At 40.0% G+C, this 19,049-nt stretch overlaps 1 protein-coding gene across 4 annotated transcripts in view; it reads left to right on the top strand.

The window, feature by feature from the left end:
- WDFY2 (WD repeat and FYVE domain containing 2) overlaps positions 1-17,979 on the top strand; it is a 154,066-nt gene extending 136,087 nt beyond the window's left edge. For 3 of the 4 annotated variants that reach the window (XM_025044767.1, XM_006909006.3, XM_025044765.1), the window contains 5 exons: positions 3,699-3,804; positions 7,878-7,979; positions 8,771-8,901; positions 11,007-11,115; positions 11,547-17,979. In XM_025044767.1, coding sequence (XP_024900535.1) covers positions 3,699-3,804; positions 7,878-7,979; positions 8,771-8,901; positions 11,007-11,115; positions 11,547-11,576 — 478 coding nt within the window. In that variant the 3' untranslated portion in view covers positions 11,577-17,979. The remainder of the gene's footprint in view (positions 1-3,698; positions 3,805-7,877; positions 7,980-8,770; positions 8,902-11,006; positions 11,116-11,546) is intronic. The other variant, XM_025044766.1, reaches the window with a different exon arrangement.
- The last annotated feature ends 1,070 nt before the right edge of the window (positions 17,980-19,049 follow it).

Below are 19,049 nucleotides of genomic sequence, written 5' to 3'. Positions count from 1 at the left end.
CACAATTTCAGAAATACTTGTATTAGTATCATTTTATCCTGTACTGACTTAACCTAGCGAAAATTGAGTATCTCTTCTGAACTGACAACTCTTAGAATAGTAACACAGCAAGCAAATGCAGTTGTTCATAGCATCTCTCTTTTTAAAAGGCAAAAAAAAAAAAAAAAAATCAAATCTTTATGATTGTCCAGGACCCTTCCAGGAAATATCAAAGATAGTTTTAGGTGTAAATATATCCTAACATTTTAATTTAATTTTTTTCAAAACATAAGGTTTAGTCTGAGAAGGCAAAACCAAAAGAATAGTGAAGAGTTTTAGGTACTTCATTAAGATAGGAGTGCAGGTGCCTAAAAACAACACTTGGTTATGTACATAATCAAAGTAACAATAAGACATTTGAAATAAATAAAGTAACAGAATCTTAAAGAATTTAGCCCTTCTCACAAGTGAGGGTCCTTATATTTTTTTCTTTAAATAATCAAGGACTGTAATCAAGTTAACATAAAGCTCTAAAAATAATTTAGATGAGACATAATCTCTTCTAGGTAGGTAGATTCTATAGAATGTAAAGTATTCTTTTTAATTATGGTTCATATATACAATGGAATGTTACTCGGCCATTAAAAGAAAATGAAATTCTACCATTTGCAATGACATGGATGGACCTAGAGGTTATAATGCTGACCGAAATAAGTCAGAGAAATGTAGATACCATATGATTTCACTTATATGCGGTTATCTAAGGAACAAAAAGAACAAACTAATCAAAACCAGACTCACAAATATAGTGGACAATTTGATGACGGACAGAAGAGAGGGGGGTTGAGAGGCTGGGAGAATGAGGTGAAGGGTAAAAGAAGTAAAAATTGGTAGTTGATAGTTGGACACAGAGAGCATGGAAGAGGGAATGTAATTAGCATTAATATGATGGCTAAGTGGAGGGCCAGGGGAGGGAGGGAGCAATTGGGGGGATCGTTTTATGAACATTATAGATGTCTAACTAATGTACTGTATACTTGAAACTAATTTAAATAAATAAGTTTATTTAAAAAAAAAAAGAATATTCTTTTGCATTATAGTCAAAGGCATTAATCAATAAAAGGAAGCAAGCCATCAAAGCTGAGGGAACTACACCAGAAATTTAATGTATTTTATAGCCTTTTTTCAGACTCAAGTATTATAAGTGAAAGCAAATAAAATTCACTTTCAAAATTTGTCCTTCATTTACCTCTTTCAGATTCTGGAACAAATTTATAATTTACTTTAGAATTGCTTTTTTATCCATGTTCTCTCAAAAGTATACAATGGAGTGTTCCAGAGGCTGCATGATGAGTGACATCATAACAAATGCAGAAAGAGATGAGTATCTGGCTCTCTCCTGTTTAAGCAAGACATTAGAAAGACTTGCAAAAACGTTAATGCCCTTTTTTGTCATCAAAGTGTTTTGTTTTAGGAAATTTTTTTTTCATAAGATCTATGTTGTTTATGTTAAAATGGAATAGATTATTTCTATTTTCAAATGAATCAGGTTTTTTTAAAAAAATTTCTCAGTTTTGGCTTCAAATACAGTAAATATGACCCCAATAAACTTAATTAAAAATTTTAAAAAATATACAGTAAATATGGATAGTTATCACTCACTTAAACTATAGCTCTTTGATTTCCCTCAAATAAGTTTTAAGAGTATAAAGAGGTCCTGAGACAAAAGTTCAACAACTACTGCTTTAAGGCAAAACTACTCTTTCTTTCAAATTAATGCATATACAATTGTATTTCTCTTCTATTTGAACCTGACATAGTCTCAGCCATCCATTTTAATTATAATAATTAACCAAAGAATTCACTTACATTTATTTCATAGAGAAAATTGGGAGAAGGAAGGACGGAGATGATTGAGAACTGTCTATCATATACAAGCATTTTGTCAGACTAGCAAAGCATTTAAACATATATAACATTAATTTCTACTGTGACATACATCACTTTTATCTCCCCTGAAAATGGCAAAAATGAACACATTCATTGACATGACTCACCTAAGTTATAGCCTCTCTGTACAGTATAAAAGTAAGAAGCAAACATATGTAAACTTAATATTTTTTGTAATCAAAGTTTCAGTATTCTAACTTATTCTGAAATTATCTAGGTAGGTATCCAATGATTATTGATTAGCTCAACTTAATATTACTCCTAAAGATCTTGGGAATTATCTCTAAGTGATATGCTGCAAAGCATAATTGCTATTTATATAAAAAATATATCAGGAAAATTATTCAATTTGGTTGAACACAAATTTATAATTTTCATAATCTTAAACATATAGATATAACATTAACTTATTTGGCCAGTTTTCCTATATAAATTTAGGAGAAATCAACCCAAGTAAAATAAAATGTACACATGTATTATACTTAACATTGAGAAGTCAGAGAAAAACAGCTGTTTTAAAACTTATCAGATTAGTCTCATTTGCCAAAGTTACCTTAATTTTTGAACTTGGATTCTTAAAGTTTTATTGAGTTAGCATTTTCTGTAAAATAATTTTTATTTTTAAGTATAGTAAGTTTAAAGTTTTAGATGTTCGATTTTCTTATTTCCTGTGAAGTTTAGGAATATTCAATTTACATAAGTACTTTATAAGCCAAGCAGAACAAGTCTTTACAATTTAAAAGGTGCTATAATCTAATTTATTGATACCTGGAAATAAGAAAGCATTCCACATACTACAAGAGGTAAAGAAAGGCCTTTCTGAATTGTAGACACAGACACACAGAGCTTAATAACCTCAGTTCTACAGCTTCAGCCACAGATCAAAAGTAAACAGAAAACATCACCAGTTCAGATTTCAAAAGATTTCAAAGAGCTGCTCTCCTTCCCAGTGGGCACAGAATTCTTAATTGATTTGAGCTCAAAATAGAAAACTATTCAAGCAAAAACGTCCAAGAAACCAGATTCCCTCTTCTCTCTCACCTAACAGAAAGTAGATCTGTGTACTCTTTTGTTAAATGATCATCAACTTACCGGACCATAAAACTGAATTCTCCATCGTGGCTGCCACCAAGAGGGAATAACTTGTCAGCCGTGCATGGACTAGGAAGAAAAATAAACACAAATCAGTAAAGAGGAAATAAAAACTAGAGAAACAGTCAATGAAGCTCAAGTCTACTGCTGCTTTGGATTCACTCTGGGAGCCAAGAAGTAGTATGTGTGGGTCTAACCCACCCACGATGTGCTTCACTTTTCAGGCAACACCGTTTACCTGACTCTTATCATGTGAATCCAGTCAACTTCTCAATGAATGATCTCCAAAACTCTTAAAGCATACCTTTTTTAAAAGATAAGTCATGACTCTTGAACAAATGCAGCATGAACATGTGTCACAGATTAGTTTATTTAATCAATTAGGGAAGGAACCAGTAAGATGTTACAGTCAGTTCAGCAATCAGCTTTTCTCCTTAAGTGTTAGTAATGGACAAAGATTATCTCTGCCTGGGGCCTCGGTATCTTAAATGAGCATTTTGACTTTTAAACCTCGAGTTCTCTCCCCACCCTTGGCGTGTTGACAGTTCCATCTGATTTCTAAGATCTGCACTTGAGGCTCAGCAGTGAGTGTGCACATTGATTGACTGCTGGGCTTCCTTCCATCAGGGCTTTCATTTGCTTCCTAAACTGTTGCCAACTCTTGCTTTCTTTCACAGTGACAAAGTCCAGGCCCTCTCCTACGCACAGCACACACGGCAGCTCATCTCATGTGGCGGTGATGGTGGCATTGTCGTCTGGAACATGGATGTGGAGAGGCAGGAGGTAGGTGTCACAGCAAGCTGGGGGCCTGTCCCTCCACAGCCACCAGATTGTGCTCTGCAGTTCTGGCTGTGCTGAAAAATGGATCAGCTGCCCCACCTGCTCATTTCTTCTTCCTTTTATGATTAAATCATGATATGAGACATGTCAATAAAAAATTCTAGTATAGGAGGAGTTTCCTTTTCTTTTTTAATCCATACAAGTTGGCATTTAACATTCATGTAGTGGAGATTTCATAAGGATTTAGACTGAGGCTAAGCTGTTTAGACTTTAAATCTATTGTGGCATTCACAACAAAGCTTCAGGTGAGAAAAAGGAACCTTCTATTTTCAGGTGATTAGCCTTTTGGTATAAAGTGCCCTATGAAAATAAAACCATGTGCTTTATGTTATCGAGGGAAGTGGTGGCTAGTGGTTGAGAAATGGTATTTAATGAAGTAAGAATCCTTGGTTTGGTATTAATAGAAACGTTGGAAATAATTATTTTGTGCTTCTTTATGAGTCATGTCCTAAACAGTTCTCAGATATAAATGTATGTTTTATCATTTTTAAGCATATATTATTAAGTTTTATCATAACATTCGTTTTTATAAGTTTTCTTTTTCACCTTTGAGCATCTTAATGATTGATACATTTCCAGAATATCTCCTTTGTCAAGTACTTTAAAGGTAACAATATTCTCATTTCCCTAGAATTAAACTTTCCCTTTGACAGTGTATGTTCTTCTAATTTCAGAAAAGCAACACTTTAAAAAGACAAAAGCAATTTCCCATCTTCTTTCTCAGTCCTGACCCAACCCCATTTCAAGAGAATATTACCCACTATGCAATGCCTTTCAAATGCCAGTAATTAAATGCTTAAGAAGATTAAAGCTTGATTTGTTCAAACCATAAATCCACAGGAGTTCTATTAGTAACTAATTAAAACAATCATTACTGTTAGGAAATGGGGAATTGTAGAACATTGCTTTTGAAATGCCATTTGGTATAAAGGCTGAGAAATCCATACAATGTGTACTAGCCAGGCTCTCCAAGTGACCAGTGATCTGCATGAAAGCTGTGTTAGGTCAGCGACAGTCACACCTGGTTTGTCCTGGCTGCTTTCCAGGCCTAACTGACCTAACCAGGAGAGGAGGGGTCCCTTGAGTTCTTTTCCCTCAGTGCACTGTGGGGGAGGAAGAAATTTTCCTCTCAAGGTTCTTTCATTTGGTCTAATAATCAAATAGACAATGAGACAAATCAAGGGAAAATGACCACATTTAATTACATGCATATGTATGAGAACTCCACATACATGAGAGAGTCAGAGACCCCATATTCCTGAGAGATTCAAAGACAGGAAGGGAAAATGAGGTAATAATGACATTCCGAGCTAAGGATCACCTTGGGGCTTCAGAGGGAAGGAAGGTCATTGTAGGACAATAAGAAGAGCAGATATATGGTAATTAGAAGTTTGTCCTTCCCTACAGAGAGGTCATAAAGAGTTATTTTGGTGATAACTCTTATGGGCAAGGCCCTTAGTTTAAATTCTTTAAGGGACAGGTTAAGTTTCTCATGAGCCTGCAGGATCTCGGCTGCCTTTAGCTCAAAATAATCTGCACGCCACAGCGGCACATCTTGGGGTGAGAGGTGACTCATTCTGAACCCCTGCAGCATGCAGCCTCCACCCTTGATGGACAGAGCCCCAAAGGAGGATAACGTGGTTTCCAGAGACAAAACCAGGTGGTTGTGGGCAGTCCGTTGAGCCATCTTGCTTAAATTACGCCTTTTGACATGCATATATATGCGTCCTTGTTGACTATTTTAAATCTTGTTGAGTGATTCAGAGCCTGAATGAGCAGTGGAAATGGTTCTGTACATTTTTTGCAAGTGTCATATTATATAAACATAAATCCCCTGAGATGTATCTGTGGAGCTGCTTCCTGGTAAGTGCTGGCGAGAGCTGTGCAGGGCTCACCTCCAGAGGTCTGAGACGTGTTAGATGAAGCAGTTCTTGCCCTGAAGCGCTGCCAGACTTTCTGGAAGAAAAGACACGTGGTAGAAAACTTAAGAAAACTATTAAATGGTATAAATGAATTAATTGCAGTCAGTGCAAGCTAGAGCATTAGTAGTGGGTATTTAGGAAGAGGCATTACCATTGTAGGCCAACGTTGAAGGGTTTGTGGACAGAAATAGGGCTGAAAGATTGATGGGGCCTGGATGTATACTGTCCAGGACAAGAAACCCCAAGAGTAAAGAGCTGGTGGATGTGGGCAGGCACACACGCAGCATTAGTGCGCATGCGCAGAGGACGTGGCCAGAGGAGCTTCTTGAGTGGGGCAGAGACAGATAATAGAAGACCTCGAGTGGCTGAACACAATCGAATTGACATCCCATAGGTTGTACACGTATTTATACTCTTAATGAAATTCATTTTTTCTAAATTTTCCCATTTTTTTTTCCAAAATATATATAATAAACAGCAGTTACTCATGGTGCCACCACTCAGAAATAACACCCTTAACAGGTTGACAAGCATCCCTCCTTACATTTTTCTCTACACATACACATATGAAAGATTTTTTTTTTGACAAAAAAAATGGAATCATACTATAAATCATATCCTGATTTATTTTTTCCCACTTTCCTGATCCTTACTTTTAATTCCCTCCTCATTGATACCTGATATGGTGTGTTTGATATGTCCTGAATCTGCATGCTTCCTTGTAAAAGATGTAGTGGCGGGGTGTGTGTGTGTGTGTGTGTTAAAGTTTTTTGTAAATCTTCCTGCATCAGAAGTGTTCTGAAAAATCACAACGTGGATATGTATTTTAGGGATAAAAATGTTGTGTTTAGCTAAAAATTTTGCATTATTTTGTTAAATCTGCCTTTAAATGGATTAGGACATGAAAATTACAAAGCAAATCAAGGCTTCTTTCAGTTTTAATAAAATAAATAGACCAAGAATTAGGAGTCTTTTAATGTCACCTTTTTACTTCACTTTTTTGAGAAAGTGTATAGTTTTCGGCTCATTTCTGCTTGAAGGCAGGATAATAGGCTAAGTCCTCAAATCTGTTCCACAAGAGGTATTCCTCAGAAAAGGATTACATCAACAGAAAAAGACCTTCCTGGGCATTTACTGTGCTGCCGTCCATTGTGAATCTCGAAGAGGGGGCAGATGATGGAAGACCTCATTTCTCAAACTCGTTTGATCTCAGGCCTCTTTTACAGTAAGAATCAAATTGAAGTTTCCTGGAATTCAACTTTTGGGAAACTCTGGGGTTGAGTTTATTTTTCAAGATTCCTTGGGTTTGGTGATATGTAGAAAGAGATCAGCCCCTCTAGGGCCAACTGATGAATTTGCAGATTTGAACATGGAACTCTAAAAGACGATGCAGAGTCAGTATCTGCATTGTCTATAAAGATTTGCTAAAGAATAGCTTTAAGCTGAATACGTCTTGTAGACCTGTTTGCCATAGTTTAGAGTACTTGTGACAAGGTTGGGAAATAGTGAATGAAACCAGAATATTGAGTGACCCGTGAGGAGGCAAGGAGCAGAGTTTCAAACTCTGCTGGGCCCTACCACAAGTGGATCGTGGACAGATAGCTCCCCCAAGTACTCGCTGTGGTCAGGTTCTGTCCCTCTAACACAGATAGCTGTGCGTATGTGTAATGTGTAATTAGATATAATTGTACACAATTAGAGCAGATATAATTATATATGATCAGAGAATATGAAATAAAGTCCTAAGTTCTCAACATGGCTGTCAGGACTCTGCTGAGATGGCCCCGGCAGTTCCTGAACACCCCTGAACCCAGCCTGGGTCATAGCACTGTGCTTCTCCTCAGGCCTTTGCACTTATACTTATTTAGTTGTTAATAATATTTTCATGTTTAACCTTCCCCGATGATTCTTCATGAGAGTCTTTTTATTCACCAGTATGTCCCCAGAGCCTTCAGTAAATATTTTTTAAATGATTGAGAAATCATACTTCTGGTTCTTATAAACATATCCTGATTCTGTAAGTTTCATCGATGTCAGTGGTTCCGTCCTCCTCACTGCTGCTCACTGTGACCTGCTGTGTGCTTTGTTTAACAGACCCCTGAATGGTTGGACAGCGATTCCTGCCAAAAGTGTGATCAGCCTTTCTTCTGGAACTTCAAGCAAATGTGGGACAGTAAGAAAATTGGCTTGAGACAGGTGCGTGATATGGCTGCTTCATCAAAATGTAATAGTGTGGAAATAACTTTACCTTGTGATCTTAGAAGAAATAAGGGTAAATTATTATCATAGAGTCGCTTTGTAACTGCACATTAATTTATTCCCTTTATCTACTCTAGCTGTTTCCTGCTGGATTCAGTGACTTATTCCCAGTAAGCAGTTAAGAGATATGATTTCCGAATTCTAGTGGCATCTGTTGAAATATACCTTAAAATTAGAGGGGTTATGCTTACCATGAAGTTACAGAAGTAGTATTTATTTCTTCATAATAATTTTACTTGCCCTCTTTCTGTCTTAGTTTTAGTTATTTAGATCTACTTATAATACATAGCATTTTCAGTCTGATTCCATGGTTGGATTTGGTCCTCCCCAAGGAAACCAAACGCTGGTTTCATGGCTCACCCAGGTTGAGCATGGCTGGAGTATAGACAGTGGATTGAACCAGGGTTCATTTATGTTCTCCATCAAGAAGTGTAATTTCTGGAGATGGCACTTCCTCAGTACACTCAGCTTTAAAATAACCTGGCCACTGAGTGGTTCTTCTAGAGTTCATAGAGATAGTAACTGGAAAGGACCAAGGATGGAGGAAAGGGGCAGTGGGAGGGGGCACAGTCACATGGGATTCCCAGCAGTCCTCATCCTACACCTTTCAGTTGTGTGTTCCTTTCAGTTTTCTGGGGCACTCTTGTTTAGCGTCCTCATCTGAATGCTGTTGCTCACGCCTGTGAGGCCCAGCAGCCTTAACGAATACCTGTTCTCTCTCCCTCCAGCACCACTGCCGCAAGTGCGGGAAGGCTGTCTGCGGTAAGTGCAGCTCCAAACGCTCCTCCATCCCTCTGATGGGCTTCGAGTTTGAAGTGAGGGTCTGTGACAGCTGCCATGAGGCCATCACAGATGAAGAGTAAGTTCCAGCAGTCTGCAGAATTGTCAAGGTTAAGGAGAGGATGTGATCTGAGAGCTGCACCCAACACTACAGTCAGGACTGCTAGTGCCCTGGTTCCTGGTTTAGAATACAGACTGGGGCAAGTGAGCGAAGCCCTCCTTTCCACCAATAGATTCTTTTCTCTTGTGAGGTGGGAGAGGAGAGAGTCTGCGCAAAGAATGCATTTCTGTGCTCTTCGCAACCCCAGGGGTATGTGCATTACAAATACAGGTTCTTTAAGCAGAGCCTTCTGTCTGCCCATCTCCTCGAGAAATGTCTAGTGTTCAGTAGCCCAGGATTCACTTTCTAGCCCAAGCTGCTATCTTTACAGAAGTGGAATCAGCCCCCAGGCTCCAGAGGCTTCATTTTCCAGGAGGAGCAAGGCCACTTTACCTAAGAGGCAAATACTACCAATTGCCTAGCTGCTCAGTCTTGCTGGTCAGTCTTGCCCAGAAACCCAGGGCCTTAGATTACTGCACATCAGTGTGCTTGGGAGAGTGGGACACATCTATACTGTGTCTTTCATGTCAGCTAATTGAAAACTGCCCCAGATGTAAACAGAATGCTCCGCAACAAGTTTCCCTTTAGTGAATTACAGCTGGATTTCATAGGAAACGGCTGCCTAATTCTCCCGCCCCTGCCCCACATACCTCCAACGCCTTGTATACAGTAAAGTCATTTAAGTAGTGATGGATGCCTTAAAAGCTGCATGTAAATAGAAACATAGAAAAAGTACCAGAATAAATCACTATTTAAAGGAAATTCCTGGGATGGCTCCATAGTGTAGTAGTTAACACGTCTGCTTTACACACAGAAGGTCCTGGATTCACGCCCCAGGTGGAGCCATGGACCATACCCTAGGTGTGCCAGCCCCTCCCCGCCCCCCGCCCCCCATGCACCAGGCCCCGGGGGTGTGCCGCCTTCAGAGATCAAGTTCTTAAGGGGAAACAGCAACATCCATAGGTCAGGGATGGAAGTTGGGGGTGGGGGGAATTAAAGAGGGGAAAAATAAAAATAATAATAATTTTTTTAAAAAATTGGGCAAATTAATAAAGTATTCTCTTACAGATAACCCTAATTTATATTTTTCATTGTTATTTATATGTATCAAATATAAAGATGCCATTACATAAGTAAGCGTTTCTGTTCATTGATTGTTTTCCAGTCATCATGAGAGCTGCATGTGATCTTAGAGATATTCTAGTTTAAGTCTTCATTTTATAGTAAAAGTTACAAATCCAGAGGTTCAGAGTGACTGCAAATTAAACCTAAACCTTAATTCTAAATGTTTTAAAGTGACCATTTTTAGTATGCTGAAGATCAGTTATTCCCCAGATTTAGCTATAGATAAAAAGAAGAAAACAACCATCTTCAGAGAGCCCACTAGAGAGTGAGAACCCTCGAAACATGATTAGAGAACAGCTATTCCTGTCCTCGTTCCCGTGTCACTGTCAATTTCTGCCTCTTCTCTGCGGAAGCGTTCTCATTGCATATAGAACTCCTGGGCACAATCGACAGGCCTTCTTGCTTTAAAAAAATGCATAGATTAAAAAACACAAAACATAACGATGTTTGTTAAAGTGCTGGGATACTACAGCACAAGTAAGTCTGCCATTAAACCTGCGAAAAGAGGGGAAAGTATATAGCCCTTGGATTACAGCGGTAGTAATATCTTAGGCATTTTAACAATCAAGCTTTTTTTTAATTAAATAGGCAAAGATAGAATATTTTACCAGCAAGTCCCTCTGAGAGCAAACTTAACAAAAGTACTGTGGTGGGTTTTTTTTTTTTTTAATTTGTCAAAAACAATGTTTTTCATAAGCTCTATAAGAGCAACAAATAATCTATAAAAGATTTTTGACAATTTCATCATCTCTCTCCAATTTTGCAGAATATAAGAATCCTTTTACTTTTAAAAGAATCATACCAAGTCACCAGAGAATAAAGGTAGATCTGAGCAGCATTTCTAACAATGAAACAGTTTTAGCCATTTGGTTAAAAATTAGAGCTTAACGTCACCCTGGTTATTCTTCATTCATTTGTCACCACCTTTCAGTCTTGGAAACTTTCTTTGCTTCTTCCAGACGTGCGCCCACGGCTACCTTCCATGACAGTAAACATAACATTGTGCATGTGCATTTTGATGCAACCAGAGGGTGGTTACTGACCTCGGGAACTGACAAGGTTATTAAGGTAGGACGCTATCTTATTTTAGGAGTTTTCCATCTTTGGCCCTGTGTAAACACACAGGAGCACCAAGACTGTATGAAATCTGCTCAGATTACCCTCGGCAGTGAGCATTTTTGACAACCTATTACATACAACACTCCATGCCGGGCACTGGCTGTACATAGCACATCCCTGGTACCCATTCGGTCTTTTAAATGACTAATATGCCTTTATTCTTTGTAGCTGGATTAACATTTCCAGTTGCCATATTCATGTTTTTGAGGTTTATGTTGTACTTTCTGATGGGAAGATACTATTTTACAGATTTTGAAGTTGTTAATACAGTATTCAGTTGCTTATTAAATTGAAAAAGTCACTTGAATTCACTTGTAAGGTCTGTTTATCATCAACACAATTTTATTTTAGTTTATTGTAGATCTTTTTCTTTTTTACAGTTGTGGGATATGACCCCAGTAGTGTCTTGATGACACTCCCAGGCATCAGATAGTATTTACTCAAGAAACAGTTCAATCCAGATTGTTACTGGAGGTGTAAAGCAGACGTGTGAGAAGCTAAAGAACCTAGCTGAGTTTGCCTGTTACCTGCGCACAGAGTGGTGAGCTTGTGAATGAACACTTGGAGAGGACTCTTTCAACTTGTTCATACAATATAAAAGGAGATATTTTTTTAACAAATGGTTTATACAGTTTGGCTGTGCTACATTGTTTTGTGTATACTGAAAACTGCTGTGTTTAATTTTTATATTTTTCAACAGTTCATTTTAATTGTTACTTTGTCTGTCGGAGAAATAAGGGAAATGTCTGTTCAGGGTGTTTTGGGTCATTATAAAGCAGTTTCATGTTTTCTTCACTTGGGCATGGATCTTTTTCTTCTCTGTATATCTGTCTACCCTCACCTTCATCTGCTCTTCCCCAGAATGTGCGTGTTTACGTTTATTCACAGCGTTTCTGCTTTCATAGAAATCCTCTTCAATTGAGAGCTTTGGGAAACCATTCATGCGGATTTAACAGCTGACTTCTTGAATCACCTAAAGAATGATCTGTGTGTAATGTCTAACTTATTCATGTTCTTATTGAGTAGAAATGACTTTGTGTTTCTGCCTCAGTTTTCTCTCTTTCCCACGTTAAAAAACTCTGAAAGCTGTTCCCAACCATTGTCATCACGAAAGTAGATTATTATAACTCAGAGCTTCAACTGTCAGTGCCTGGACCATTTCTACTTTAGTTGGAGCCTTCTGAGCTTTTTATGTTTTAATGTTATTGACCCAGCTCTCCCTCACTCATAATATTTAAAAACAAAAAACCCTATGTCCTTCAAAATAAGCATCTTTAAGATGTGTTTTTCCATGTGACATCACCTCTGAACTTAAACACGTTCATTACTACGAGATTGTATCCTGCTCTATTCCTTACCATCTGTATTTTCTTCCCCGTTAAAAACTAGAACACTCTGCATACTTTCATACTAGATCTGTGTGATCTGAGATATAAAAGGTACTGAATCCTACAGCTCATGCTGTGTTTCTGTTGGGAATGTGAAAAAAGGGCTGTAGAAAATCAACTTGAAAAACTCTAATTTTAAGGGAATCCAATCAAACTTGATAAAGCAAAATATTCTTATGTATAGTGACTCAACTCAGGATATTGAAGTCCTTTTTTAAAAATCTTATTTTCACCTGTAAAAATAGAATTTAAATGAGTGGGCAAGCATGTATTATGTGCCTGCTCCATTCTCAGCACTTTACGTCAACTCTCACCTCTCCACTAAGTCTCTTGGGGATCACCAGGTTAAATAAAGCCTTGCAGATAAGCAGGCCAATTATTTTCCATCCCTGTTTAAGCCCCATCTCCACAGTGTCTTGTTCACTTCTGATTTGACAATTTTTTGGTGGTAGTATTTTAAATCCTTCCTATTTTTCACCCTTTTCCAGAAAAGCAATTTTTTCCCTCATGATCATTAATTACTTTTCTTTCTAACTGGGAAAAGTACTCCCAGCCCTGACCACCCCTAACACTGACCTTGACCCGGCATGCTTCCTGGGAATGGGACGGCGCTTCCTAGTGATGATTCTGCTGCTGTAGCATTGGGAAGCAGTGGGTGTTCCCCAGTCAGCTACAGTACATGACAGCCATCGCCTGAGACATCAGACCAGATCAGCCCATGTGACCATACCCCAAGGTTGTATGCATGTGTGCACGTACGTGGTAGTTGTACCACTTGTCACTTCACTGTCCTCTTCCACATTACCCTCACTTGCCATCAAGCTGTTAGAATTAATCTGACTCTTTACTGCATGATTGCTCTGTGAGAGCTTTAAAAGAGAATTAAATTTAAAATATTCAGATATATATTTTATAGTTTATTACTAGAACCTGCAGCCATTACTAAGTTGTACATAATAGAGAGCTATGTTGGAAATGAGTAATATATATAGATCTCTGTTTCTCTTTCCTGAACTTTGGAGCATGGCCTCTCTATAGAGAGGAAGACAGACACAGTATTAGGGAGGCAGGAGATCAGGCACCCTGCAGGCTTGGCACGGATCTGAGTGAGGTCTAGATGAGCTCATACCCCATTTGGGATGCCGATTGTCCCTGTCGGGTCACATGTGTACACCATGCTCTGTGTACACTCTGTCTGTGACCCCACACTTCACTGTCATCATCTCCCTCCCAGCCTGGCTGTACCCCAGTCCACAGAGCCACTCAAGTTGAAACCACTTGACACCTCATTGATGATGAGAGTCACAGTCAGAAAACCACAGATATGTCAAGGATCCATTGCTCTGCCCTTTCTTTCTCCTCATCTGTCTGGTTGCTTGAATTTAATGAGAAGTGCTTAGCAAACCAGCTGTGTGTGTTTATACTACTGTGAATGCCTGAATTTTACATTGCGTGTCTCCACTATTTTTCTAACTCAGATAGATGTGCTGGTGTTGGGTGCCTTCCAAGCATTTTATGGAAATGGAGGCTTCATTCGCGAGGAATGAAAGCTGGCACCAGCACTTGACTTTTCTCCTGTCTAGGTTAACTGTCACAGTTCTTGTTTTACCCTATTGGGTTTGCACTTTACATATATTTTTGCTCTATTACTTCAACTTACAGAAGCTCTGGCAAGTGATGCCTAACATGGCTGTGTTGGGAAGTGGCAAAATTGCACATATATGCACATAGTTATTCTTCCTTTGGTAAGATAAAACCAATCACATGTTCTCAGTTTCTCCAAAGAAATGATGTTACTGGAACCTTTTAACTGCCTTGGTATGTCTCCACAGTAGCTAACGTGGTTTTACATTAAGTCCTCGGAGTTGTGTGTCTTTTTATGTGAAGTCAGTCAACCATGATGTGTTTCTCATTTGATTATTTGAATTATTTAAAGAATCATAAAATCACAACTGGAAGGGATCTTCACAAATTTAGAGTGTTCAAGCACAAAACACTTTAGTCCTGTCAAGCAAATAGAATAGCTGAGGGATAAACAAGAGAATCTAAAAGAAGAATTTTCAAGGAACAGTTGTTTTCAAACATTACCTGGTAATGGCATGAGTGGGAGAAGTGACTTCCAGCGCCTAGAGACAGGGCCCTCGGGAACCAGATCTGTTCCTCTCAGCACTGGTAAATTAGACTCTGCGTTTGCCCCAGCCCTGTGGCTGTGAGCAGGTGGACACTGTGTGGCGAGGCGGTTACTGCAGATCTTCATCAGCGTGGACTCCTCCCTACACTCTTCCCCACAGACCACACAGCATCAGTGTTAAAGTGGGCATCCAGGGGCACTGAACATGCATGCACCTTATCCTATTTGTCTGAAGACTGATTACAAGCTGGCCTTGAGTGAGTCTCTGGGCCCACAGAGTATGCCCTTCCTGTGGAACATCACATTTTCAAGTTTTGAAATTTATTTATTTTTGCTTAACAGTAATCTGTTTTTAAAGTCTGAATTTGGACTTTTAAGCAGAGAGATAGCTCTAAACTATGTGTTAAAGTTACTGGATATAAATATTCATTAAATGAGATTCCTTTGGTTTTCATGGTAGTTTTATTGTATGTAAATAGCCTTATTCACTAAGATTCACATGTTAACATGAAAGCATTTTGCCAAAACATTCTTTTCTCTCCTTAAAAATAATGTTAAATTTTTCCTTGTGTGAAAGCATGGCTATCTAGCAACTTGATTGGAAAACACAGAAATTAAATTCCTTTTTAATACTTATTTAGATGATCTGAAATTCTAATCCAGTTCAACCAACCATTTGTTGAGTGTACACCAAATGCCAGGCTTCGAACTAGGTCCTAGGGTGACAAGGTCCATTGCCAGGCCTGTGCAGAGGCCACACAGATGTGTAGATAGATCATTTTCAGTACAATGTGGCAAATTCAATAACAGAGGTGCATATGGGGTCTCTCCCAGGAGCTGCACTGTGGCTGGGGCCAGAGGGACTTAGCAGATGAACCAAGTGTTAAAGCCTTAGTTGAGTAAGGAAGTGACTTTCCAAGCTGCAGAAAATGCATAAACAGAGGCCCACGATCTAGCATCAGCCTGGTGCGAGGAACCACAGGTGGTCTGGAGTTGCCAGTGAATAGGAGTGCTCAGCTGCAGTCCGGGAGGCTGAGCTCTGGTCACTTTGAGATGCAGATGCTCATGACGGGAAAAGAGGAAGGCAGCACTCAATTGGTCGTGAGGGGTTTGTTTACTAAGAGGCCCATCAATTTTAGAGTCAGGTTTTCCTGTAGTCAAAGCTAGTATCAAAGTTTCTTTTTCTTTGGAAATGCCTCGAATTGTTATCTTAAAATGACCCATGATAACTAATTTTTGAAGCTTCTGGGTGCACAGCCCCTCACTGGAGGCGGTGAGGTCGACCACGCATGCATGGACTTGACCTGGAACTACTTACATGCTAATTCCATAATTACACAGATGGCGTGAGCTAAGCTACTCCCCTTTGAAAATGGAAAGGCCTTGACCTGTGGCAGAAGGAGATTGTTTTAGACAACTGTGGCATCACACTAACAGGCAGCACCAAACCTTTTGGTACAGAAAAGGCAACTGCTGCCCTCGGTTTCCCTCTTGGCCTTAAATCATTTTTGCAAGTAATAAGTCATTTCAGTATAGTGTGGCAAATGTGATAAATCCTCATTGCAGTGGTACTCTCCAAGTGGAAGGGGACATTTTTCTCAATTCAGTGACAGTACAAATGGCTCAGTCACCCACTGCCTCAGAGACCTGGCTCTGCCAAGGCAGGGGCACTCAGCCTCCCACCATGGGGCTTGGCACCTTCTACTTCCTGCCGTTCCATCCGTTTGCCTTTTTCTTTGAGTACCCAAGTATAATAGTCCATAACTTAATTCAGGAACATCGGTGTTCATGTTTAAACTTTAGCTCAATTTTACAACCAAGAACTACCAAGTGAATACTTACCAATACAGCGTTTTAGTTTGTAATTTTGTCTTTAAACATTATCCTGTCCACTGAGAAGCCTGTTTAGACCTAGCACATCAAAGGAGAATCTAAAAATTAGACCTGTCCAAAATTGGAGTGAGATCCCTTCTTTGCATTTCTCATGCCAGGGAATGTTTTAACAGACCATAGGTAGCCCCTTGTCAGTGATGTGGAAAGGAGAGTAAAGCCTGGAGTAAGGGTCAAATTCGATACTCATTCTTAGGATCCCTTCCAATCCCATGATCCTGTGATTCCATGAATGTTGTTTATTATCGCACTGGCCAAAACCATTACCAGTGATCGACCCACACGTGGCTGGCTTAACTCAGATAAATGAGAACATAGCCTGACATTTTTTTCTTCTGTCATATTAGGAAAATTGTTTTCTGCATTTTTCTATGTAGAGCCTTGAAGGTATGAAAAAGATGGTGAAGGTGGAAGTTAACCATGGTGCCATCTCATTAAAAACAGATACCTTAAAATTTTCACCTTTGTGAGTCAAGTGTATCTGACTTTCTTGGGAGAAAAAGTCAGGAAACTGCAGGCTGGTTTCAAAGGTTAAATTTAGAATCTGATCTTGATATGCGCGATTCTTGCCGTTCCCCCGCGACCCACCGTTTTTCTTGGTTCTCTGGGAAGCACGAGAGAATGAACTGTAATACAAAAAGGGAAAATGGTTTGAAAAAAGCATTTCACTTAGGTACACTTTTTCCGTTTAAACGGATGGCGGCCTTATGTCAGTCAGTAGCATACACCAGTATGAAGTACAGACCAAAATACTTGCGTCACTGGTAACCATCGTGCTCTCAATGTGTATTTGTGTTTTATGCCATTTGCCTTGATTTTTAAATGACTTTTCAATGTATTGTCATTTTGCAAAAGAAAATCTTTCTATGAGAAGTGCAAAGACTGTTATTAACTGGACAACAGGGAAGGTGCTAGCCCCACACCATGCCTGCCGACCACTGATCCATAACCAGGGACGTGGCTCTTCTGCTCTGCCTGCCTGTGTGTCTGTGGCCACACTGGAACCTGGCTGCAGAGGGCATATTACTTTATGGATATTTTTCTTTCTTTTTAAAGATTCTCCAAGGGGTCAGGCTGAGACTGTAATAAGCCCAAAGTTGGAACATATTTCTCAAATGTGGTTCTCTGTCGCCGGTTCCACCAACCAAACCAAGTGGTCCTGACACTGACTTCTGAATGTCACGATTGGGTGGGACTGAGCAAAAATTTCCTATGAAGTTAAAATGTCTGTTTCCAGTTCTACATTCAAATGCTGCTGAATGTCGCGAATGTTTCAGAACCCCACCTCCTTTCCCACTGTGCTTCCCTCCAACTGAATTGTACATGTAGCCGTTACCACCGTACGAGACTCTGTGCAAAGTCGCCTCCATGGTGTAAAATAAACCTCTGGAAACCGTCCTGAAACTGTGGTCCCGTCGTTGTTGCCCGGCTGTAACACGTGACCACATACACTCCAAGCCCTGCCTTGGTGTTAGCCGCGAGGGTGGGGGGTACGTCTCCCGGCCACTCCTGCATCTGGCTGTCAGGACCCCCAGGAAGAGCAGCAGTCCGGAGACAAAGGTGAGCCACCATTCACCCCGGACTCCAAATACAGCAGATGGGCTGTGGCGTGTAGTCCATTTTATTTTTTGTCTTTCACATAAGTCTGCTTTAACTGTGGTTGATAAACTTTCCAAATGAGAAAAAAGAGGGCTTAAGAGCAAACACAGCCAGGAAAAGCCTCTCTGAAAACTCATGAGGCCCATCCGTGGATAAGAAAATGGGAAGAAATCAGTGGCCTGCACAATGCCACAGCCAGTGAGCGGGGTAGCTGGATGGCACTTTACACCGAGGCTCCTGCCCCGGGTGGCACCCTGCCTCACAGCCCACCCGCACCAGCGCCCCAGGAGCCCCCTCTGTCCTCCCTCAGAAAAAAGAACTGCAGTCAAATGGAGCTGATGCTCGCGGGCCTTTCAGGCAGATGCATCCAGAAGAAAACCCTTCCTCACTCGGGCTGTTTGGCTGAGGGCCTGGATCTGAGCACCTTTGAGGAGCTGCACCATGTGACTAGCCGAGCTATGCTCACCTGGATTTTCCTCCCCTGTAGGTGCAGAGTTAGGTTTATGTCACTTTGAACAGCAAGAATGTGTGTAGACATATTCTAAATCTGTCCATTGGGTACAACTTGCCCGGGAGTCACTAGGAAGTAAAATGGTATAATTTAGAGGTTTCATCCAGCTGTGGCACCAACGTGACAGGTGCCTTATTGAAGCCACTCCTAACCCTAAGCAAATGTGACTGGCCCCCATGTGCTTTGTTTATGTAAAGAGGCGCTGTCCCCCGGTTACGCTTTGCTCCCGAGGACAGGGGGACATGTGGGGCAGAGCCCTCCTGGTGTGCAGAACTGCATGGTGCATTTGCTCTTCTCCCACATGTGCTCCCCTCACACTGACAATGTGGATTAATCCTACATGCAGAATTTTACCACATTCTCA

Source organism: Pteropus alecto, unplaced genomic scaffold (genome assembly GCF_000325575.1).
Source record: "Pteropus alecto unplaced genomic scaffold, ASM32557v1 scaffold413, whole genome shotgun sequence".
NCBI lineage: Eukaryota > Metazoa > Chordata > Mammalia > Chiroptera > Pteropodidae > Pteropus > Pteropus alecto.
The sequence above is the reverse complement of the archived record's forward strand: the minus strand, read 5'-3'. Positions and strand labels throughout refer to the sequence as shown.